This window comes from Tenebrio molitor, chromosome 2 (genome assembly GCF_963966145.1).
Source record: "Tenebrio molitor chromosome 2, icTenMoli1.1, whole genome shotgun sequence".
NCBI classification, from domain to species: domain Eukaryota; kingdom Metazoa; phylum Arthropoda; class Insecta; order Coleoptera; family Tenebrionidae; genus Tenebrio; species Tenebrio molitor.
The window spans coordinates 4,540,687-4,565,157 of record NC_091047.1 but is presented as its reverse complement, the minus strand read 5'-3'; the positions used below and the strand labels follow the sequence as shown (position 1 = coordinate 4,565,157).

General features: G+C 37.9%; 3 protein-coding genes and 2 long non-coding RNA genes across 7 annotated transcripts; 1 reads left to right on the top strand and 4 right to left on the bottom strand.

Annotated features, from left to right (window-relative positions):
• Positions 1-682: 682 nt before the first annotated feature.
• On the bottom strand, positions 683-4,041 carry LOC138125104 (uncharacterized). The gene is made up of 2 exons (XR_011157340.1): positions 3,922-4,041; positions 683-3,727 (listed from the first exon to the last, which is right to left on the bottom strand). It is a non-coding gene; the product is annotated as an uncharacterized lncRNA (long non-coding RNA).
• On the top strand, positions 2,907-23,558 carry LOC138125102 (UBX domain-containing protein 4-like). Of its 2 annotated transcripts, none has more exons than XM_069040380.1 (7): positions 2,907-2,950; positions 20,985-21,070; positions 21,126-21,260; positions 21,328-21,468; positions 21,519-21,763; positions 22,581-23,254; positions 23,313-23,558. In XM_069040380.1, the coding sequence occupies exons 1-7, from the start codon at positions 2,922-2,924 to the stop codon at positions 23,446-23,448; spliced, it is 1,446 nt and encodes a 481-aa protein (XP_068896481.1). In that variant the 5' UTR covers positions 2,907-2,921; the 3' UTR covers positions 23,449-23,558. The 2 variants fall into 2 exon arrangements, with proteins under 2 accessions (XP_068896481.1, XP_068896482.1); XM_069040381.1 differs by lacking the exon at positions 2,907-2,950 and adding an exon at positions 20,866-20,934.
• On the bottom strand, positions 4,472-6,759 carry LOC138123807 (uncharacterized). Its single transcript, XR_011156907.1, has 2 exons — positions 6,616-6,759; positions 4,472-5,903 (listed from the first exon to the last, which is right to left on the bottom strand). It is a non-coding gene; the product is annotated as an uncharacterized lncRNA (long non-coding RNA).
• LOC138123834 (zinc finger Y-chromosomal protein 1-like) lies at positions 7,899-11,884 on the bottom strand. Its single transcript, XM_069038655.1, has 2 exons — positions 11,529-11,884; positions 7,899-10,524 (listed from the first exon to the last, which is right to left on the bottom strand). The coding sequence occupies exon 2, from the start codon at positions 10,500-10,502 to the stop codon at positions 8,844-8,846; it is 1,659 nt and encodes a 552-aa protein (XP_068894756.1). The 5' UTR covers positions 10,503-10,524; positions 11,529-11,884; the 3' UTR covers positions 7,899-8,843.
• Positions 12,285-20,390, bottom strand: LOC138123928 (uncharacterized). Of its 2 annotated transcripts, none has more exons than XM_069038776.1 (3): positions 20,009-20,390; positions 14,630-15,011; positions 12,285-13,823 (listed from the first exon to the last, which is right to left on the bottom strand). In XM_069038776.1, the coding sequence occupies exons 2-3, from the start codon at positions 14,798-14,800 to the stop codon at positions 13,542-13,544; spliced, it is 453 nt and encodes a 150-aa protein (XP_068894877.1). In that variant the 5' UTR covers positions 14,801-15,011; positions 20,009-20,390; the 3' UTR covers positions 12,285-13,541. The 2 variants fall into 2 exon arrangements, with proteins under 2 accessions (XP_068894877.1, XP_068894879.1); XM_069038778.1 differs by having other exon boundaries at positions 14,630-14,981.
• Positions 23,559-24,471: the final 913 nt, after the last annotated feature.

Genomic DNA, 24,471 nt, shown 5'->3' with positions numbered 1-24,471 from the left:
TCAATGGGAAGATTTGGGCTTTGCAACAACTCCGGAGTTTCGCTGCGGGTCGACGTGCCACACAGGAAAATTACAAATGCTGGCAAAAAAGCGTTATCAAGTAGCAGAATGCAGTTGTCAGAATGCACCAGGCACACTTCGCAGATAAATTCTTTCCGGTAGTGCGCAATGTGCAGCGGCTGGCAACGGCTTTGATAAGAATTAAAAATAAAGGAGAGCGGTGCAGGCATTTCGAGTTTGCATTGCACACTGTATAATGAATGTTGAAGATGGAGTAGTGGAAATTTTGCGAATAAATGAATTAAACACAAGGGCGAATTGCATTAATTTTAATTAAAAGTTAGTCGAAGTAAAACTGAATAAATAGAGTTGATTGGCCACCGCTACGGTGTGGAGGAGGACTCGCCGTATGAAAAATATTAATGGCCGAGTTTAAAATGGCGTCGACAGATTCGAGTTTTGAACAATTAATTTGCATTTTTAAATCGCAGTGAAAAGTAAATGGATTCATTGGAAAGAGCACAACTGGATTTCGTTGAGTCGAAGCAAATTACAGTTGTTTGGATAAATTGGGGACTAATGGAGAGGTTTTAATCACGCAATTGCATACAAAGTTTTTTGTTTCTGTAAAATAGAATTGTTACGAAACAGATTTCTAATGAAACTAATAAAAATTCACAACGACGGAATTACCGTTTATTAGTTATTACATAGTAATAGAAAAACAATTAGTTTTTTCACAATGATGAATGCGAAAGTTTATTTAATCTGTTAGGTACATAATTATGTGGTTGCATCAATTTGTCAGTGCATTGCTACACTTTTCAGAATTTACCGTCTGTGACAGTTATTATTGCAGAATAGGCATCTCATTGTTAATAACCTTTTTCTTGTTAAACAAAATACAACGTGTATCAGAAATAAGTACATTAATTTTAACCAGTGACAGGTCTCGTCAAGAACAAAATTGTTATGTTTTTTCGAAATATAATTTTCATTTCAGTATTTTACCCCCCATAAATTAACGAGCTGTCTATTTACGCGTATTTTCTAGTTACTTAATCCAATAAAAATGACCGTGAAATAATAGTTTTTGTAAAATCAGCGCAAAACATTGTGTTTTCAGAATAAAGTTTTTTCACTCAGCGGCCGAGGAAGACATAATGGGGTTTAAATTTTTAGTTAGTTTTATGCGACTCCAAGAGGCAGGTGTTTACGTGTTGATTCTGTGATTTAAGCAAAAATTTTGTGAAAATGGCACGTTTATTTTCGAATAGTGAATATACAGATATTGTGTAGTGTATGGTGAAGCGTGCGGGGGTGCTCCTCGAGCCCAGAGAATTTACGTGCGACTTCTTCTTGTGAGGGTATTGAGGACTTGGTATATTCGGTCCCAATTGATGAGGTCGGTGACATTTTATTTTTTAAATGAATATAATAATTAAGAACGGATGAAAAATGCTGCCACAATTCGCAATAACAGAGGCATGCTAGAAAGAATGAACACTTCTTGTAATGATTAGTGATTACTCTGATTACTTCACGAGAATTTTTACGAGTTAACACGGTAATTTCATGAGACATTTTGTCATCATTTTAGGTATGGGCGATTCATTGGGATCTGCTTAAAATTTTTATTATTAAAATTGTTTTCATTTAATATCACCATATGATTCCCTTTTTTCTCCTCCATCTTTATCATTAAAGGTCACAGCAACGGCCGCAATAATTAGCCGCTGTGCTTAGCTTAATAAAAAGTTAGTGAAAGTTTTCTTGCATTTGTGTTTCAATAATTTTAATTGGATAACTTCAAGGTTTAGGAAAAAAATATATTCAAATATATTGTTGCTGTTACCAGTTAAAATTAATTTACTTATTTCTGAGACACGTTGTATATCCTTTACCATGGTTGAAATGATTTCTAAATTACTCAATTCACACATTGTTCTTAAATGCTTATGCCAGGAAAAATCTACATTCATTTATTGATTAATTCATTAACAAATTCCGGCAGACACAAACATTCCATTCGGAGATACAAACAGCGTTGTAAAACTGAATAAAAAGACACCTTAATTACTTCGTATTGCTGTTACAATTCTATTATTGCTAAGACAGAAATAAAACAACATGGATTTCGTTCATGTCGCTGAATAATTTGTCTGGTTTTCGTTATGTAAGACAAAATGTGCATTTTGTTCCAGGTAATACCGGGTGACTTTTAATGATTGAAATTATTTTTGTTGGGTTGGCAACACATTTACGAACTTATGTTTTAACACTTGACTGGCAAATTCAAATATGACAGTTCAAAAGTCAAAATAAATCAAATTGTCTTTGACAAATGACTAGACATTAAATTTGTCTCAACCATTAAGTCACCCGGTACCAAACATTTATCCAGAGCTGCCAACTGAACCATGCTGAGCATAGCTTAGCTTACTCGCTTTTTCGATCGCACGGTATTTTGTCTTATAAGAACCCACATGCAAACTGCTACTTTGTTGCATGAATTTGTTTAATTTGTGACATTTGAACGTTAGCTGTCTCCTTTTGAAAGATGTCGTTTCGTATGTCGGTTCAATCCAGACTTCGTCTTAGATTTGTAGTGACATTTATCACATTTAAACCACTGCACATCATCAGCGGTGGTATGTTTAAATAACATGTGTTTTTGCAGATCTCTTTTTCTCCTCGTCTTGTACTCGCAGTCGGAACAGTAAAACCATTCAGCTTCTTCGTTAGATTTATGTCGCGTTACGTGAAGTTTCAGATTGTATTTCAGTTTTGTTTTGTAAGAGCACTGATCACATTTAAACCGCAACGCCTCTTCATTTGACGTATGTTTGAACAGTTCGTGCTGTTTTAATCCGCGTTTTTCTCTTGATTTAAAGTTGCATTTGTCACACTTGAACCAGTTGATGTCTTCCTTGGAAAGATGTTGTTTTATGTGAGTGTTCAAAGCAAATTTGGTTTTACATTTGTACTGACAGGTGTTACATGTAAACCACTGCACAGCTTCGGAGGCCGTATGTTTAAAAAGCATGTGTCGTTTTAAATTTCCTCTACGCCTCGTCCTGTACTCGCAATCTGAACAGTAAAACCATTGGGTGCCTTCATCAAATTTATGTCGAGCACTCACGTGTACCTTCAAAGTGTTTCTGTATTTTGTTTTGAAGTCACATTCTTCGCAATGCAACCACTTTATGCGAGTATGCAATCTTTGAACGTGTTTCTCCAAGTATTCAAGGATTTCAGTCTCGAATGAACAATAATCACATTTAAAATAAATTATATCGTTGATAAGTTTTGTTTTGTATAAACGGCTCTCATTTGACTCTCTGTTGACAAAACAAAAAGAATCCAAGTGTTTGATCCACAGTAAAACTGAATATGATTCGAATGAGCACTTTGGGCAAATATAACTTTTTATTTCAACGTTACTTTTTGGTTGATCTTGCACACAAGCGATATTCCTTCTGTGATGTTCTCTCACATGATGATTGAAGATTATCATATGATCAGTTTCAAAATTGCATTCTTTGCAGTAGTACTTTTCTAAATCGTTTGTTTCGCAACTAAATGATGCAACTGGAAACCGCTGACGTTTCGCGTAATTTACCATGCAAGAGGGTGATTTAATCGCAACTGTGAATTTTTCCATAGCCACATTTTGAGGTGCTCTCCGTACATTCCAAATTTAGCATTGATTAATATTAGGTTTAATCTGAAAATTCGAGTTCATGTCAATACAAAAACTTTTCATATCACAAACTGTAAAATATACTAATTTTATCCAATTACTTTTTAGTTTTGATTTGTTAAATGTACCGGAGACAACTTTGGAAAATTGCAACATACTCTATTTGTATATTATTTGTGACAACGATGCTGTATTTTATATATAAAAGAAATACTTACCATTAATCCTAACACACAAGGAAAGGAGTATTTAAGTTCCTCACAATTCTGTTTAGTTTTCTAACACGTAAACATAACCTATTTGCATAACCAAAACAATGTTGTTTATGAACTGTCAAATGACTCAAATGTCAAATAGTTTGGGTGCGTTCAAAATTGTAAACGAAATTATAACACAATAATTTTAAACATTCACAATTGTGCCAATTTGTGGGATATTTACTAAAATAAAATACATTCGGTGAAATAACGCCTTGAATAGTTATTTGTACAACTATTTACGAAAGTAACACTTTTTTTCAGGAATTTGCAGATTGATTAAAGAGGGCGTAGCCCGAGTTAATCAAGCAAATAAGTGGAAAAAAAGAGACTTTCATAACGTGTTGTATACACTATTTTTTTGCATATCGATGTAAGTTGAGAAATTTAGTCTAAAAGGATTTATGAAAAATTACAACAAAAAAATATGTATGCTTTGACAATCATCTCCAAGGAGATGGAATAAAATGATGCAAAAAAAGTTTTTAGCTTTTAGCAAAAAATACACATATCGAGGTCATGACTTTTGGAATAATTTTATTTCAAAAATTATTTTTACACTTCGAGTATACATATAATACACAATATGCATCTGCAAAATAGACAGTACTCCCAAATCCAGTGCAATGTAGGAGGGTGATCGAGGTTTGCATCTCAAGGACAAGGATTCGTAAATAACTGATAGATTTCGGCTATCTCAGAAAATTTTAATACCGCCCTTTTGTAGAGTACAGTCTTTAGATTTCGACGACGTGATACACTTTTGCCACCACTAGACCTTTTGTTTCAAAAGATGTTTTTTTCTGTGCTTGTTCAAATTATATTTAGCTTTGGCTTTGTACTGACATTTATCACAAGTAAACCACTTCACAGCTTCAGTGGCAGTATGTTTAAATATCATGTGTTGTTTCAAATGTCCTTTTCTCTTCGTCCTGTACTCACAATTGAAACAATGAAGCCAATTTGCTTCTTCATCAGATGTATGTTGCTGAGTCATGTGACATTTTAGATTCGATTCCGATTTTGTTCTGTAAGAGCATTGTTCACACCGAAACCACAGCGACTCTTCATGTGACGTATGCTCCTGCACTTCATGTTGCTTTAATCGGCTCACTTCTTGTATTTGAAATTTGTCTTCATCGCACTCCGACCATTGGATGTTGTCTTCTTTGGAAAGATGTAGTTTTGCGTGTTGGTTCAATTTTTGTTTGGTTTTAGATTTATAATGACACTTGTCACATGTAAACCACTGCACCGCTTCAGAAGCGGTATGTTTAAATAACATGTGTTGTTTTAGAGTTTTTTTTCTCCTGGTCTTATACTCACAATTGAAACAGTAAAACCAATTTGCTTCTTCATCGGATTTATGTCGAGTGTTCACGTGTATCTTCAAACTGCCTCTATATTTTGTTTTGAAATCACATTCTTCACACTGAAACCATCTGACCATGAGATGGGTGTGCAATCTTTCAACATGTTTGTCCAAGTATTGGAGGACTTCAGTCTTGAATGAACAATGGTCACATTTAAAACAAATTATATCATCAAAAAGTTTTCTTTTGTACAGACGGCTCACATTTGACACTTTATTGACAAAACATGAAGAATCCAAATGTTTGATCCACAGTAAAATCGAATATGTTTCCAATGAGCACTTTTGACAAATATAACTTTTTATTTCAACGTTACTTTTTGGTTGATCTTGCACACGATCGATGTTCCTTCTGCGATGTTCTCTGATGTGTTGATTGAAAATTACCATAAGATCAGTTTCAAACTGGCATTCTTTGCAATAGTACTTTTCTAAATCATTTGTTTCGCAACTAAATGATTCAACTGGTAACCAGTGACGTTTCGCGTGATTTACCATGCAAGGGGGTGATTTAGTGGCAACTGTGAATTTTTCCATAGCCACATTTTTATTTATTGATATTAAGTTCAATCTGAAAATTCAAGTTCATGTCAATACAAAAAAAAAATCACAAACTTCAAAATACACAAGTCTTAAAATTAGCCTATTTAATTACTTGTCAGTTCTGATTTATTAAATCTAACACAAAGACAACTTTAGGGAATCACAACATGCTCTATTTAAATTTTATTTTTAATAACGCGGTATTTTATAAAGAAAACTCGGCATAAGTTCTAACGGAGAAGGAGAAGAGGATTAAAATCTCTCACAGTTCTTTTTGCTTTACCAAAACGTCTGCATAACTTACAGACATAAAGAAAATTTTAAACAATGTTGTCCAATGTTGCCAAACACCAGGACCAGATACAATATGATAATAAAAAAAGATACAACGGGCGACTTTGAAAAAAAAATTGGCAAACGTGCGTCGTAGCTTAATAAATTGTCACCTGTCAATTTTAAGTTTTGACATTAAATTTATTTAATCAGTGATTTTGGTATTTGGCATTTCGAAATTTCCATATTAAATTAAGTATAACCTAAAAATGCGAGTTCATATCAATAGAAAAAAAATATATCATAAACTGCACAATACGAATCTTTACAATTAGATTGTTTAGTTATTTGTCAGTTTTGATTTGTTAAATCTAGCACAGACACGACTTTCGGCAGTTACATGACCTACGTAGGTATATTTTATTTTTGATAATCACGTGGTATTTTAGTCATAAAAGTGTACTCACCATTAATTTTAACACAGAAGAAACACTATACTCAAATTATTTACCATCTTTACTTTACCAAGACTTGAACACAACCATAACCTAGAGAAACAACCAAAATGCAACCAAACATCAGACATCCATCAAATATTTTGGGTGCGTTCACGAATCGCCAACAGTTCCTGCACTGAAGATTACAATTAACCTACCACCTACCTATCTTTCTCTACTACATGCAGAATTTTCTTGTTAGAACCGATCTTAGTGTTTAAAAATTTAATTTTTACTCAAAATAATAATAAAATTTAATAAAATATATTTTGTTTGGCACCGGTGACGTTTTGTGCTATTTACCATGAAGAAGGGTGATCACAAAATTCATGTTCATGTCAATATAGGGCTCTAATTTGACTCTGAAGGCCCGACTAATAAAACTATAATACATATTCACCAAATGCAGGGAGCGGCATTGTGTAGTTGTATTTCTCAAAGTATGTATTACGATTAAATTTGAATTTACTAAGAACGTTCCCTGCAAATGAGAGGGTGAATATTCGTTCGGAGTTTCGATCTGATTTGACAAGAATTATTAATGAGACAAAAATTACCCTCATGGTAACATATTTTTAAAGTAAAATTACAATGAAACAGTCGGTACCACCATCTTCATCTGGTGTTCCTTCGGTGAAGAATTGAATATTATCGGTTTATTAGTCGGGCCTTTACAAAAAAAATATCAACAAGTACAGAATATACGAGTTTTACAATTAGCTTCTTTAGTTCAGTCAGTTTTGGTTTGTTAAATCTAGCACAGAAAGGATTTTGAAGAATTACAATATGCTCTATTTATATTTTATTTTTGATAATTACGTGGTACTTTACATAAAAAACAAATACTCCGCATAATTCTAACAGCACAATGTGAAAGACTTGACAAGAGACGAAAAAATTAGCCTCGAGGGAAAAATTAAAAAACTTCGAGAAAAATGAGGTAATGAAAGTAAGTAATAAGTGATTAATAAAAACTATTCCCATTATATTTATACTGCAAACTTTCACTTGTTTCAACATTTGCGGATTTGAAAGAAATTCTGAATTAATAAATTTAATAAATTGGAATAAGAAATTTTAAAACTAAAAATCTTACTTGTAGCAATATAAAAATATAAAGAGCCAAAGCTAATGATTAACAAAACTCGTTTATTAATATTCAATTAAACGAAGTCAAAGTCGAGGTTCAGCTAAACCTTGTTGAACATTTTGGGGTACGTTCAAAATTAATTAACATTAAATGACAAGACAAAAACAGTAAAAACATTTATTTTCAGTTCCAAATTCGTACATAACCTGAAAATACAAAATAAAAGTTTAAGACGCAATTTTCGGTTATTTTTTCTCCTTCATTAATGGACGCCTCCACTGTACGTTTCGTCAGTCATTTGATACACATCTGTGTACATTAACAACAAAGACACCATTTAGTATTATTTTTATTTGTATGTACAGTCGCGAGCAATAAATTTTGGTCGTCAAGGTCATTCTTTAACGCAATCGAAAATGCTCCATTGTAAAACAGTCGTAAATATCATAACCTATCATCATGTTGTACGACATTAATTGTCATTTTTTTTCTCAATTTTTTGACACTTTGTTGACGTGGGCATAATCAGGCAGGGATTTTTTTTAAATTTGTGACAATCTAACCAAATTTTGAAATGACATTGACGACCAAAATTTATTGCTCGCGACAGTACTGTCGCGAGCAAAAAAACTGATAGTCAAAATCATACTTTGACGCAATGGAAAATGCTCCACTGTAAAACGGTCGTAAATATCATAACCTATCATCATGTTGTATGACACTAATTGGCATTTTTTTCTCATTTTTTTGACACTTTGTTAAAATGGGCATAATCAGATAGGGATTTTTTTTTAAATTTGTGACAATCTAACCAAATTTTGAAGTGACATTGACGACCAGAATTTTTTGCTCGCGACAGTAGGTATACTATGTACAGACGTAAGCAAATGTACACCGGCTCTGCATTTAAAAGCAGAGCGGAGGGTACCATGTAGTCTTTTTCTCAGTAGGAGCTGTCAAATAATACTCATCTCATTATTGGAGTTAAGTGCAGAATAACGTTAAAGTTCTTGAACCGTTAATGCTGCAACATCCTAAACTCCTCTTCCACTTCCACGCGGGTAACAAAACCAAACTCCGTTTCTTTCCGTACGGTTCGTATTGCTTTTTACTTTGCATCTATCACACTGGAACCGCTGGATATCTTCTTCGCGTGCAGCTTTCCATGCCTGTTCAAACCAGATTTCGTTTTACACTTGTACTGACATTTCTCACACGTGAACCACCGCACAGCTTCACAGGCGGTGTGTTTAAACAATGCGTGCTTGTCCAAACTCTCTTTCGTTTTGGTCCTATACTCACAACTGAAACAGTACAGCCATTCTCCACCATCAGATTTATGGCGAGTCGTGTGACGTTCAAGGTAGTTTTCCCGTTTTGTTTTGTATGGGCAGTATTCGCATTTAAACCACGCCTCGTCGTTTGACTTGTGTTTGAGGAGTTGGTGTCGTTTCACCCTAAATCTTTGCTTTGATTTAAAACTGCATTTGTCACACTTGAACCATTGCATGTCTTCTTTAGACAGATGCTGCTTCGCGTGTCTGTTCAAACCAGATTTAGTCTTAGACTGGTACTGACATTTATCGCACTTCAACCATTGGACATCTTCCTTGGAAAGATGTTTTTTGGCGTGTTTATTCAAATGATACTTCATTTTAAATTTGTACTGACATTTATCACAAGCAAACCACTGCACGGCGTCCGAGGCTGTGTGATTAAACACCGTGTGTTGTTTCAAATCTCCTTTTCTCTTCGTCCTGTACTCACACTTGGAACAGGGAAACCATTCAGCTTCTTCATCAGATTTATGTCGCGTCATATGATGTTTCAGATTGTATTTCAGTTTTGTTTTGTAGGGGCACTGTTCACATTGAAACCACGACGCCTCTTCGTTCGACGTATGTTTGAGCAGTTCGTGCCGTTTTATTCTGAATTTTTCTTCTGATTTGAAGTTGCATTTGTCACACCTGAACCATTGGATGTCCTCTTTGGAAAAATGTTGTTTTATGTGTCTGTTCAAACCAGATCTGGTTTTTGATTTGTAGTGACATTTGTCACAAGTAAACCACTGGACAGCTTCATAACTGGTGTGTTTAAATAATGTGTGTTTTTTTAAACTCCCTTTTCTCCTCGTCCTAAACTCACATTTTAGACAGTAAAACCACTGTGCTTCTTCATCAGATTTGTGGCGAGTATAGACGTGCATTTTCAAACTGTTTCTGTACTTTGTTTTAAAATCACACTCTTCACAGTGATACCACGTGAGACAGGTGTGCCATCTTTGAATATGTTTTTCCAAGAATTCAAGGAGTTCTGTCTCGAATGGACAATAATCACATTTAAAATAAATTACATCATCAGAAAGTCTTCTTTGGTTTGACTGTTGATCAAAAAAACATGAAGTACCCAAGTGTTTGATCCACAGTAAAACAGAATAAGTTTCAAATGAGCACTTTTGACAAATATAGTTCCTTATTTCAACGTCATTTTTTGGTTGATCTTGCTCAAAATCTATATTCCTTCTGTGATGTTCTTTGATATGATTATTGAAAATTATCATAAAATCTGTTTTAAAATTGCACTCTTTGCAATAGTACTTTTCTAAGTAGTTTGTTTCGCAAGTAAATGATTCGAGTGGCAACCTGTGACGTTTCGTGTGATTTATCATGAAAAAGAGAGATTTAGTGACGTAAGAACATATGTCGCAATTGTGAATTTTCCCAATGGTACAATGCGAGATACTTTCAGTATATTCCAAATTTGCCATTTTGATAGGTATTAGGTACAATCTGAAATTCGAGTTCATGTCAATACAAAAAATATCACAAATTGCAAAAATACAAGTCTTAGAATTAGTTTATTTAGTTAGTTTAATTTTAATTTGTTAAACCTAGCACAGACATGACTTTGTAAAATTACAATGTACAGTTACGGCCATGGAATTTCGTCAGTTATTTTACCATCAATTAGAAAAAACTTGTGTAGCCTAAACTTTATTGTCATTATGATTGACATTCAAAATTTTTGTGACAGAAATTCTGTCATGCACAATAAAAATCAAAATGCCACCAGTAACGTTTTTGATTGACAAATGACATCCATCTCAAAAATTCCAATATGGGGTTAGAAATATATAAAACCTGTTTTACAGCTAGTGAGGCGTATTCTGTAATTTTAAAGGGGCGTTAAAATTTTAGCGTCATTTAAAATGTCAAGCCCTGATTGGTCATTGCTATGACAACTTAATTTAACGCCCTTTAAAATTTAGCAGCGCAGTTACGGAATACGCCTCAGTTAAATGACAACGACTGACGAAATTCCGTGGCCGTGACTGTACTATTGCGAGCAAAAAAAGTTGGATATCAAATCAACATCAAGGTCTTGACTTTTAATGTGAAATAAGCAAATAACCCTTATGTGTTTTTAACCCTACTTTGAATTGATTGACGTTGTCATTATGTATTGTACGTTGTAAGAATGAGTGTAAGTAAGCACGTAGTGAATATTTATTTAATGCAAAGCCCCAATCAAAATTTACCTTTATCAAAAGAAGAGGACATTTGGAAAAGGAAAATAGGAGTATAAAATAACGTTGTAAACTGTCAGCTAGAATAATGTCAAAGCTAGAATAATGTCAAATTTCTATGACAATAATCAAAGGCAAAATGACAATAAAGCTTGAACTACATCGAATTCTTCAAAACTTACCCACTTTTTATGCTCCCAATAGTACTAAGTTTATGTTTTGTTATTGACACTGACGCGGCATTTTATACATAAAACAAGTACTCACCATCAATACTAACACTGAAGGAAAGGAGAATTTAAGTCCTTCAGCCTTCACAGTTCTGTTTGGTTTTTAACACGTGAACATAACCTACATTCACAGCCAAAACATCAAAACATTGTTGTTTATGTGCTGTCAAATGTCAAATATTTTGGGTGCGTTCGCAATTATAACCTCCAACAACAAATCACGCGATTAATTTCACTCTCCTATTCTTCGGTTTTGGCAACCCGACCATTACATCTGATTGTTTGTTTATTTATGCCGTTAAGCTATTTTTCTTTCTTTTGTAAATTGCTCACAAAGCGAAGTAAGTTTTGTGGAGTAGGTTCCACATTTGAACCCATGACGGTAAATCTGAAAAATGATATGCTAAATGAATAGTAATAATTTATGTTAAAATAACGTTTGTTCGCAATTATAACCTCCAACAACAAATCCCGCGATTCATTTCACTCTCCTATTCTTCGGTTTTGGCAACACGACCATTACATCTGATTGTTTGATTTATTTATGCCGTCAAGCTGTTTTTCTTTCTTTTGTAAATTGCTCACAAAGTGAAGTATTGTTGTTGGAGTAAGTTCCACATTTAACCCATGACGGTAAATCTGTCACGTGATATGCTAAATAAATAATAATAATAATTCATGTTAAAATGACGTTTGTTGATTTGAACCTCTCGTCAGATAAAGGTCAGATCAGAATGTTTCTCATATTTTACGTTCGTTAAATAAAAACAGGAAAAAAAGGAAGAAATTGTACTTTGACTATTTTATTTAATCAGAACGAAAAACATTCACAATAACGATTATAGTTAAATAAAAATATCACACGATTATTTGCAATTCCGATATACAAAATATAAGTGCGAAAGATATTTTGGTGCGATTTCCATTAACATTTACGTTATACAAGATATAGGCCCTATGTTGTTGTTTTTTTGTTATTTTCCAATAGATTAAATAGTACGTTTGTAGGTAAGATACACTGAACACAAATTTATAATATACGATCTGTATGTAAATTTTCTGCCACACACTGTAAGCACCAATACAGGGCGTAAAAATGTAGGAAAAAAATTGTAAAACGTCGGGACAGCCATGTTCGTGGACAATGTAATTGTAATAAAAGTGGATCAAAAAAACTAACTTTAAGGTCTTAGTCTACGATTATTTTAATCAGTTCGAAGACACCCTGTCTCTTGGATTTTTCTCTAACTTGTTGCCAGTTACAAAGCGGTAAAATCAGTAGCTTAACCTCGTAATTTGACATTGTTCCCAATATCAGGTAAAGTCGAGTCATCGCATCAAACTTCGCATTTAACAGTTAAGTATTTGAAAGAATTCACTCGGCTCTCAGCATCCCTTGTCATCTGTACCTTAACGTAATACTAGTCTAACATTCACATCCATGATATAATATGAAAATAGTAATTATCTGGACACACACCGAATTAGGAATGAGACATGTAGATCAGTAAAAGTTTATCAGTGGCTACGCTGCTCTCGTCCAGATCAAGAAAACACACTGCACGCTATAACGCAAAGTAGAGACGCTACTACTCCCCACCGTCGAGCTCGCAACTTGTGTATTCTGTGTTGCCCGCCTGGCTCGAATGGGGCACTATCAAGCAACCGAACTGGATTAACTCTACTGGAGTCCCGGAACCGCTCCGGAATCGATAGCAGATTCCGGTGGCGTTCCGGAGGGACCGGTGCGGGATTCGGAGACGACACCGAAGCGGTCGGGTAATACGCAACAACTTAACTTTGTTAGGCCATCTTCTTGCGTATTACTTATATTAGTTGAGATCTTCTGAAAGCACCTATCCAGGCTATGTTACAAATTATCAAAGTATGTACAACACCAACAGCTACATATCAACAGATACTCTACTATCTACACAGTCGGATAACGTGAAAAAAATCGCAAAACATGTGTGCGTCGCCGTAACTGAGTTATTTCTGTTTTGATTAAAACTGGTTAAAGCTGTGTCGGCCAGTCGGTACGATGGCGTCCTTACAATATGGCGCAGGCAGTGCCGTGCATCACTTCGGATATGAACATTGGTGTTCCGGCCCCGAGGCCTCCGTCCGTCTTTTCCTGCTCGTTCCTCTCGTACTCGCAGTCGAAGTAGTGGCTTTGGCAGTCGAAGCAGCGGCACTGGTCCGACATCTTGCAGGTGATGCCGAACTGCTTGGCCACCGCCCGGTACAGTTCTTTGCTCGATTTGTGCATGATCTCGGGGCCCTTGAGGGGGTTGACGGGCGACGAGGCGTCGGCCTGGGCCTTGAGTCGCGTCTGCAAACAAAATCGATCATTGCTAATTATTTGACCGAATGACAGGGCGCCGCACTTCTTCGTCCTTCCTGAGACGGTGCTCTGGGGCGCTCCACCCCCGCGACCAGACGTCTCCCGACGCTTCGTGGCGCCGCCCCGCGACCCGTTTACATAAAACTCCCCCCCGAAGACGCAAATTATCGTAAATCTCCCAGCGAAAGTTTGCGCTCTCCGGGCCGGCCGAGAGCGGGACCACGACAACAATCCAATAACGCGGATACTTCCGGGAGGGTTCCCGGAAATCAAATATTTCCGAATGAGACGACGACGACGAAACGACGATAACGAAATTTCGGACCATAATTTACTTTCTTATTGTCTGGCGCTCGGCCCTAATCCCTCCAGAAATTCTACCGAAATCTGTCCCCAGAGGGAGAGGCTCACAGTTTCGATTAAACCGAAGTGTCTCGCCGCAGACTCCCGCCTCGGCTCGACTATGTGCCACGAATAATGAGACGGGCTCGGATTCCCGCATAAAAAATCAATTCACTTAGAGACCACTTAAAAATTTGGAAAACATTGGCGGGTAGGCAACCAGCTATACACGATTTTCCGCAAACTTCCTTTCAGGCTTTCGTAGAATTTTTTGCAGCAACTGGCGAGACAATCTAAGACTTTCCGATATAAATCACTTCATTGAGACGTCACTCGAATCGCCAAAAAATTGTTTTCATAGGTGTTAGGTAGGCAACCAGTTATGCACATTTTTCGCAAATTTTGCTTTCGGGGCAACGGGCGGACAATCTGAGACAAAAACCAGTACTTGCCTCTTCCAGGACGTACTCGTAGGAGGGCGGCGGGCTGGATGGGGTCACCTCCTGTCCCTCGGCGGCCTCCATGATGGCGGGGACGTTGCTCTGGGGGCTGCCCACCTCGCTCTCGCATTCAGCAGGAGTTTCCATCGAATTGCTTCTCGTCGAAGAATTCGACTTCGACATCCTGCTAAACTTCAATTTGAACGGCGCCACTTTTATTGCTCTGTCGGCGTCGGTCCTCTTAAGGGCTCGGTCTCATCCCGAATCGGGAAGAATCTCCGTCGAGTCGGCACGGTCCAGGTACTAGAGTTTCGGCCATCAAAGTGGGATGGTTTCGGTGCGGCGTTTCAGTCTTGCGGGGGGGCTGGAAAAAGACGAGGGTGGTCGGTTGTGGCTGAAACGGAAGATTTCGCTTAACTGAAATGATGGAATCGCCGGTAAACAGTGGATAGTGCGTATCGGGAGTATTGATCGGACACCTGAATAAAACCAAATAAATTACGCAACGTGAGAACCGAAGTAAACAAACTCTAGTCGGACACGGACGTTATCGCATCACGATCTCCACATTATGGGCGGTGACATGTGGGGACAAGGCTTTATTCATCCATCACTTGTTATTCGGGTTTATTAGGTGGAAAGGGGATTGCGGGACAAATTTCGCATAGGCGCCTCTCTATCGATTTATAGATTTGGGGGTTCAATATCGGAGAAATGAGGAATTTACGAGGGGATAAGTGACAGGCGGTAGGCATCTCCGATCCACCAATTATATTAATTATTGGAGGTCTACTAAAATAACAACAAAGTAATAGGAGGCAATAATCGATAAGTCCGTTGGGACTAATTTGTTTTGCAGCGGCAACAGGAAAGATCATTTGCAGGAATATAAACAGGATCCGCATCGCCACCGGTGAAATCCGTTCAGATGACGTCACGCTTGACATTCTCCAGCTTTTATTTATCATTTTAAATTTGTGCTCGTCGAGCTTTCGCAAGAAATGCTTTTACCGAAAGCCGATTGATAAAATCTCGTCGAAGCGAATTAAAGCTTTTTGATGGAATGTAATTGGGTGAAAGTTCTTAGAGCTGATTAAGTTTTTATGTTGTGGTTACGTAAAACAAGAACCGTTAATTTGCTTCAGAATTTAAGAAATTTACAACCTTTGTTCTGATCTGGCGGGAAATAAAAAATGACGCCGAGAGATTTAACTGACCAAACAAATTAATCCAACTGCTGTTTTCCTCACAAAACTTTTCAACAATCAACGGTATTTGTCCTCTCATCAAACACAAACAGAATTCACTTTACACATATATTTTTCCTTTTTTTAATTTGATTTTTATCAAACAGAACTTTTTTGTTAAAAAAGTGTTGTCTTTATTATTTTTTTATGCAACCGTACGCGAAACGAGCACTTCGCGTAACTAAAACAGTCCGCGAAATTGGATTTCGCGGCCGTTGCTTTTAACGGCGGCCGTTGCTTTTAACGACGGCCGTTAAAGTAAACGTCATTTTAAGATTTTTTTAATTCAATCGAAGACTAAAAAACATGTTGTAATTACAAGAGAAGCTTTTGCTTTCCTGAATAGGCCAAAATGGACAAACCACGAAAAAAAATCTCAAATAAAAGAAAACATTAATTTTGCCAAGAAAGGGATATTGAAGATTTTTAGAAAAACCATAATAAAACTTGCGAACGTGATTAAAATTAGTACAGAACAGATTTGGCCATTTTGTTTGGTTTTGATGAAATTATTGTTCAAGAACGCTACGCCTCAAGAAGATGACGTGTTCCAAAAAAAATATAACGACCCTTTTTAGTGCGTCGAGGGAATTGGCAAATGGGACGGTTATTCATGTTTTAATGGATAAGTTAAGAGATGCCATAAAAATGAGGAGGAAAGCTATCTCACAGTGTGCTGTTGCTTGACAACAACGTGTTTAAACATTGCAGAAATGCGAATTCTACCATTTGAATCAAAGAAACTTAATCATACATTCATACATTTGACAGTTTTGCCCTATTTATCTGACTACTGTTTGGAAATTCCAATCTGCAAAAAAAAAAATCAAGGCATTTTGCTACATCATGAATGAAAGAGCATCAAAAAAGAAATAAGAAAATTAAAAAGTGTATCGTCTTTTCCGCGGGAGAAATTTAAAGTAAATTTAGTAAAAAAATCCATTTTAGATTTTACAAATGTTTGAAGCACGACCTGCTGTATTATAACCGGCCTGTTCAAAAGTGTAATTTGAGTGATCCCCGCAGAGCGCTAGTGTACGGGCGCTTTTTGGGGATATTATTCATCTTAAGTTTTTGTCACCGAGAGTTTTTCTCGTTCAAATGACATTCGAATTTAAAATCAAAAACACAAAAATACATTTGTATTCAGTATTCTTTTAGAAAGAATATATGAACTTACTGTGCTCAATCTTAACTCTAAAATCATGTCTAAACATATTTTTCCGCATTTTTATTCTTCAGAAGCGCCCGTACTGTGGCGCCCTCATCGGCGAAAATTGGCTCTTTCTCGGAAACATTTTCGCAATGCTTTTTTGATGAAATGAACAGGCCGGTTATTATACAGCAGGTCGTGGTTTGAAGAATGAATTCGGAAGGAAGATATTTTCGGAGAGATTTTAAAGGGGTCTAATTGGATTTGTTACCGAAAAAAAAACGAGGAAGAAGTAATACATATTGGCAAAGCAAATGTTGGTCATTCTGATCACCATTCCATGATTGACAATAGACAGTGGCGTACGCGCTTCTTTTACAAAATTAATTAACGATAAATGTCAAAATGATTTTTATGCACGCGTGTCTGGATTAAACATCAGGTTTGCCAGGCAATAGGTCAAAAGTATTGCCACCCTATCAAAAATAGTTACCATCTTTTTTACCGCATGATTAAGAATGACTGAATCTGTTGGTAACAATGAAAATTTGAATGATTTTGGTACCACTGTAATCTAAACGCAACCGGAAGGTTGTCAGCTTTGACAGTGTTGACAGGCAAATTTGAAATGTACAGTTCGAGACACGGAATTTCGGACATCACTGTTAATACATATACCGTCAAAAAATGTAAAATAGGCTTTACATTATTAACCTCAATTTTACCGTTTGCGACGATTTTGATTGACATGCGATTGACGTGAACAGAAAATAAATTTCAAAATTTGACTTTTGACTGTTACGTTAACAATAAAGAGTGATTTACATTGCAATTTTTTGACGTGACAGAAAAATGATGCCCGAAATTCCGTGTTCCTAACTGTACAGTCGCGAGCAATAAATTTTGGTCGTCAAGGTCAATTTTTGACGCAATCGAAAATGCTCGGTTGTAAAACAGTCGTAAATATGATAAGCTATCAACATGTTGTATGACATTAATTGTCCTTTTTTTCTTATTTTTTGACACTTTGTTGACATGAGCATAATCAGGCATGAAAATTTTTTAAAGGAGAACGCACACTTTATATGTAATTCTAAAGACCACTCAAATGGGGATATTTTGATATCAATCGACGCGTCTTGAAATGACAAATATTTGATACCATTGCGCCAAAACGCTAACTCTATAAATAAAGCCGCAATCTATAATTGAAAATCAAAAACTTCCATTTACTTTATATGAGTGGGAAAGAGAGCGGTAGATACCCTTCTCGGGTTAGTTTTGGGACTCCATAAATAAGGATAGTTATTTACGGGAGCAATTGACTTCTTTTGAGGGTTCACAGTAGGATGTATAATTGCAAAGATGACATTGAACCAGTAAAATGCTTTTAGAAGGGAATAGCCGGATCCGCAATCCCCCATAAATTACAAAGGGCAGTTTTATGAAGTGTTCTGACAGAAATTAGTTGGAAAATATTTCAAGTTTTATCGATTTTGTCGCTTTATTAATCGAGTTACACATTTGGCGCAATGATATCAAATATTCGTCATTTCAAGACGCGTCGATTGATATCAAAATATCCCCATTTGAGTGGTCTTTAGAATTACATATAAAGTGTGCGTTCTCCTTTGTGACAATCTAACCAAATTTTGAAATGACATTGACGACCAAAATTTATTGCTCGCGACAGTACCATCAAAGGTTCATTTCTGACATAACCTAATTTTTTTTAATGTCGTGTCAAAATGAAACATCTGGTCAGTGCCAATTACAAGACAAAAAAAAACACCATGAAATTGAATACGATTTATTCAAACAGTAAATGAGGGAAAGAAATGTCAAAAACATTATGGAAGATATCGTTCTGCGGATATCGTTTTGGCTTGTTTTTTAAGCAAGGGGGAAACGTTAAAAAAGTAGTTCATGTGAAGAACGACTCTAGTGAGTAACTTGAGTGATAATAGCACACTGTCAACGTAAGACGAGAGAAGAAATGCCTCTTTCTTGAAAATTTCACGAGAATGGAGTAAATATTTTCTGCTTAAATTAGGAAAAGATATGAAGCCGTCTCTGTTTAAAAAATGGTTGGAGAATACATTGAAAAAATGCAGACACAACAAGAATTCTCTCTTCTCAACCGGCGAGCTCAGAAGTTGCAGAACGTTCCGTTGAAATTCGAAATGATATCGACCGAAGGGAAACACTGTGGAACACAAAGTGTTAAACCTTTAGAAATTCCGTTATTTACGGCGAATGTTATAAACCTTAATTTCTTTATGTTTTTTCCCGGGTCATCCCCGCACGCTTTCGCCTTCCGAGGTCAACCCACGCTCCCCCGACGTCCGACTCCCGCCTTTGCGCCGATAAAATCGCCCCGACACGTGCATAAAATTCCTATTTCATGAGCTAAACGCACTTAGCGTTGAAAAGCTCCCGAAACCTTCTGCCCTGATTGGCATTTCGGTCGAGCACCCTCCAGCGTGCTCAGGAGCTCGTCCTTTGCAAATTAGCTGGTCGACCAGAAACGCTCCTTCCCAAAAAGAAACGTTTCGGCTCGACCGACCGCTCAAAAATAACGGACTTTTGGGAAAATCGCCCCTCGCTCCCGGACAAGCCGATTTTTCCGCCCCTCAAACCGCAAGAAATCTCGTTTTTCCACTGCACGCACCCCACTTTAAAAATGCAATAATCGCCTCCGCCGCGAGAATTAAACGATTAATTTTGAATTGTCTCTGGGACGGGACGTGTGGGGCCACCCCGCGGCGTAAAATTACGCGCCCCGTATTGATCTAGGAGGCGACGTGTCTCCTTCTACTCCTGACATCCCTTGTAACCACGGAAACGGGGAAAAATTAACGAACGCGACCGCCGGGTGGACCTGGGGCCCTTCTGCGAGCGTCCAGGTAATATGGCGCAATCGTGAAAAAATAATTAAAATCCGGGGGAGAAGCGTGATTTTTTTGGTTGGTAGGTAAATGTGCTACTCACTTGTTTGTTGCGGTGCTGACAGGGGTTGATTGTTCTATGTTGGAGAGTTTTGTGGAATTTCGCTCGAGTTTGTCGAATTGCGATGGAACACAAGTAAAACCCACATTAGGCCAAGGAAAACAGCTTATTTTGAGTCGTTCCGAAGCTCACCGCCGCGGCGCCACCGGTTTGTTTAGGCGCCGCCCGCGTGTGCAGTGAACGCCATCAATAATCGCCCGTGGAGGGACAAAATCGGACCTAACGAGGGCCACACTTGACCCAATTGCTTCACACTCTCCCAACGAATTTATCCATTTATAATCATCTACCCCAGAAAAATATTTATTGTAATAACGATTAATCTGTTGTACACGTAATACGTATTGATTTTCCCAACCACTACCAACTTGACTGACTGACTAACTTGACATTTAGTTCCTGTCAAAAATATGTCACTAAACCGATGCACCACCAGATGGAGCATAATATTTTTATCGCCACCCTGTATTTCACCATCAAAAATGTATCGATTGACGATGAACATTTACCAGATTTGACAATTAGTTGCGGTCGTCGAAATTCGAAAATCCTTCATGCGACGCCACTGGGTTAAAAATTCGCCTATTCAAACATATCCAAGGTTAGAACTGATATATTCCAATCGATTCTTCCGAATCATACTGAATTTAGAGAGCATTACATCGCACAATTGAATTGAATTAAATGTAAATAATTCAGCCGTTGTTTTCGAGTGGGGAGTTAAATCTGGCGGCAAAATTTGAATCCGCCATCTTGTGGAAGCTATGCCAACCAACAAAAACAAACAATTCCGACCTACGCCGGGTTCGCTGTCGTTGTTTAACTTTAAGGAAAGACGGAGATAGGGAACTGTCAACACCGGTGTCACAATGAAATGTCATCTCGCCGTTAATTTCTAAAACTAACACGTCAGTTTACAGCTAGGGTACATTTTGGTAATTAAAACGTAAATTTCTAGCAAAATGAATTGGTTCGAAGGCGAAATCGCCCAAGCAATTGTCACATCGAAAGCTAAACAAGCGATATTCGTAGTTTACGTCCACGGTAAAGTATTGTCTGATTTTGTTAACCTTGTCCACAATGGTCATCTGATCAACAGGAAAAGATGATAAGTCCTTACAAATAAGCGAACTGATCAACAAAGCGGAAATAGCGAAAATATTGGGCGGCGAGAGATTTGTAGCCATTAAAATCGAAGCAGAAACAGTACCTTATCAGCAATTTAGTCAAATCTGTATCCTTTTGCCTTTTTAAAACAGTTGTCTTTGTGTAAGTGTGTATTACCTTGACTTGTCGCGCAGACAAGCAGGTTCCTGTCCCTTCAATTTATTTTATTGGCAAACAAGGAGTCCCCCTTGAGATAGTCACAGAGGCTAAAGATGTCAAGACTTTTCAAGACACACTCAATGCAATATTGCAGAAAGGAGGCATGGCTCCTGTTGGTAGGTCCCACCTCCTGTTAGTGATTCCACTTTTAAAATACCAAATTCAGTTGCACAGGCCCAGAATTTCATCGACAATGAAAAGTCAACAGTAGCCCCCACACCACCTAATGTAGTGTGTGAAAACGGCGTCTGTACTGTAAGGAAGGATGACATGCCTTCAACTAGTCAAGAGAGTGAAGTGGAACAACCCAAAGCAACAGTCAGTCAAGAATTGACAGCTGAAGAGAAGGTGGAAAGAGCCAAACAGTTGTTGGAGAAGAAGAGGGAAGAAAAGAGGAGAGAGGAGGAAGAGGTACAAATTGGCAACGTTATTAGGCGACAGAATCGTTCCAAAACATTTTTACAGCGGTGGAAAGTTCTAGTAAAAATTCAAATTGCAAACAGCGCCTCTAGCGGTGGCAGAGTTCGGACGCGGGAGATTCAAATTGTGTATGGGTTGGGTTTGGTTTTGAATTCGAAATTGGGACTGATAAATGTTTTGCCGAGGACCAGGCACTAATTAAATGGTATAGTCGCCTCAAGACATGCCGGTCAAGTACAAATTTGAATTGTAGACAGCGCCTCTAGCGGACATGTGGTAAATAAGTTTAAACGCGGGGAATTCAAATTGTAGAGGGGCCGGATCATGTTTCTTTCATTCAATTCGAAGTAGAAATGGTAAATGACGAATGTTTGCCAACGACGCATTGTTCTGGGTCTTTCAGTGATACTAAAAAATGCAAAAAAAAATAATTATAGATTGTTTCTTTCCGCATATTGACCAAGTTATTGATTTTTCTTACTTTGGGAAATAATTAGTGTGTTAATAATGGTCTTGAGTTGGTACAATGTAGCACTTGATCTTATATGTTTCGCAAAAATTAAAAAAAATTATTAACTGTTCGGAAAAAAAATTGTGAAGTAATTGCGAATGTTTTTTTTTTTTTTAATATGTAATCTTGCAATAAGTTTTTTGTTCCCTTGGAGTCTTGCGTAAGTAATGGCATTGATTGTCGTTTAGTTTTCAAATTGTTGACATCACAGACAAGGAAAATTTCCAGTGTAGAAAAAATCTATTGCGAACTGATCAGTTCTAGCCGGAACCCGAGATGATAATTTTCCACTTTCAGAAAGAGCGTCAGAAAGAAATCGAGCGTCGCAAAATGGGCCAAAATGTCCAGCAGATGAAGCGCTGGCAGGACGACGAAGAACTAAAACACATTCTCGAGGAACGCGAGAAGGAAAAGCGCGAAAGTCAAGCCGCCCGCGAGCGGGTCCTGGCCCAGATAGCCCAAGACAAGGCGGAACGAGCGGCGAAGTTCTCTCCCGCTCCGGCACAGCAGACCCCGCCGGCGCCTCAACCGCCCCCGAGGCCCGTCAACACGAACACCGCGAGAATACAGTTCAGAATGCCCGACGGGAGAACCGCCACCAACGATTTCTCAAGCAGCGAGACCCTGGAAAGCGTCCACGCTCACATTAAGACCAATTTGAATCTGCCGTTCACCTCGTACACTCTCTCGACGACGTTTCCTAGAAGGGAGTTTACAGATGAGGACAAATGTAAGAGCCTGTTAGATTTAGGGTTGGCGCCGACTGCTGTCATTCTCATCCTACCTCTGAATCGCGGAACGGTGTCTACTAATCCAGGAGGAGGCTTTTCAGGGTTGTTGTGGAGTCTGATCACTCCGATTTTAACTCTGTTCGGTTATCTGAAGACGTTTGTTTTCGGATCGGGACCACCTCCCAGTTCCGGTGCGGATAATCAGAATAAGAGGCGCGCGGATCCCGCAAACGAGTCCAGGTAAAGTTGTCCCTCGCGTATTTTTTCCTAAAATGCCAATCCTGGAGGATCGTTTCAGGCCGCAAGCCAAGATGCGCAGGGCGGGGGAGACCACTGTGATCAGGAGACAAGGAAACGTCCATCGCCTGTCGAACAAGAACGACAGCGATGACGAAAACAACACATGGAACGGGAATTCGACACAGCAGATGTAAATTATTTTTATTCTACTTATAAAAAGTTTGCAATATTATTTGTTGACCTTAATCAATACAGTTAGTCACGTGCTATCCATTTATGTAAATACATTTGGAGATTTTTGCTACTTGAGCAGTTTATTCCAGAAACCTTTGACAAAACGGCAGAAAGGAGAAGCTGCCGCGGTGATCGGTTCCGAATAGAAAATCTAGTTTCGCCTTGCAGGTACAGATGGCGTCGCTAACGAAAAGTTGATTTAGTAAGACACACTGGCGGGAGATGTCGCTCCAGAATTTAAAATTGAGCGGTAACCATTTCCCATTTGTGACAAACGACGGAATTTTTAATCGATGCGACAAGCCACAAAAGCAGAACGTGCAGCAAATGGAGTGAACTGTTTTGTTGTCAGTTTCGTTTTATTTTCAAGACAAAAATAATATGAGCTAAATTCAGGTTGGGGTTTATATTTAATAGCAATTTCTTTTAGAATTGTGTAAGTTTGTCGTTTAAAAAACGCGAGGAGTGAGCATTTTGTGGCGCCGCGGCCGCCGCAAGCAAAAGCCCCAACTTTACATAATTTCGCCGTTCCTCACCGATTTTTCGGCGGCTTCAGCTAATTAATTCTCTTAGTATAGGCTCGGTAAATTGGTACACACGGTGGTCGTGAACTAATGCGGGTCCCAGAAGAGCCGTTTCGAAGTGGTTCGAGACTGATTACCGGTAACCACAACGTTAATTACCACTATAACGCTAGAACACCGATCTGAATGCAGACGGCCACATTACGAGCGCCTCTCGCCCGGTGGTGCAACCATCAAAACTGCACTTTCAATTCCGCACCTCTCGGCCAATTGGGTGGCCGCTCGAGTGCACTTTTTTCGTGGAGGCGTCGAGCTCGTTATGGCACATCAAGCCGAAATTAATAGCCGAAGTTTCGGCGTCGTCGCGACGCACCCTCAAACCCGTAGCGGACGAGATATAATTTCCTACGACAAGCTTGCAACTCGAGAGTCGTTAGTTTTAACGATGTCGCTAATGAA

What these genes read in the sequence shown, in the direction of transcription:
- LOC138125102 (XM_069040380.1), top strand. Translation starts at nt 2,922, where the DNA reads ATGTCTTCCTTGGAAAGATGTTGTTTTAT. An exon ending in TTGGAAAGATGTTGTTTTAT is followed by an intron (nt 2,951 to 20,984) that starts GTGAGTGTTCAA and finishes GTAAATTTCTAG; the next exon opens with CAAAATGAATTGGTTCGAAG. An exon ending in AGGAGGCATGGCTCCTGTTG is followed by an intron (nt 21,469 to 21,518) that starts GTAGGTCCCACC and finishes TACCAAATTCAG; the next exon opens with TTGCACAGGCCCAGAATTTC.
- LOC138123834 (XM_069038655.1), bottom strand. Translation starts at nt 10,502, where the DNA reads ATGGCAAATTTGGAATATACTGAAAGTATCTCGCATTGTACCATTGGG.
- LOC138123928 (XM_069038776.1), bottom strand. Translation starts at nt 14,800, where the DNA reads ATGTCGAAGTCGAATTCTTCGACGAGAAGCAATTCGATGGAAACTCCT. An exon ending in ACGAGTACGTCCTGGAAGAG is followed by an intron (nt 13,824 to 14,629) that starts GCAAGTACTGGT and finishes TTTTGTTTGCAG; the next exon opens with ACGCGACTCAAGGCCCAGGC.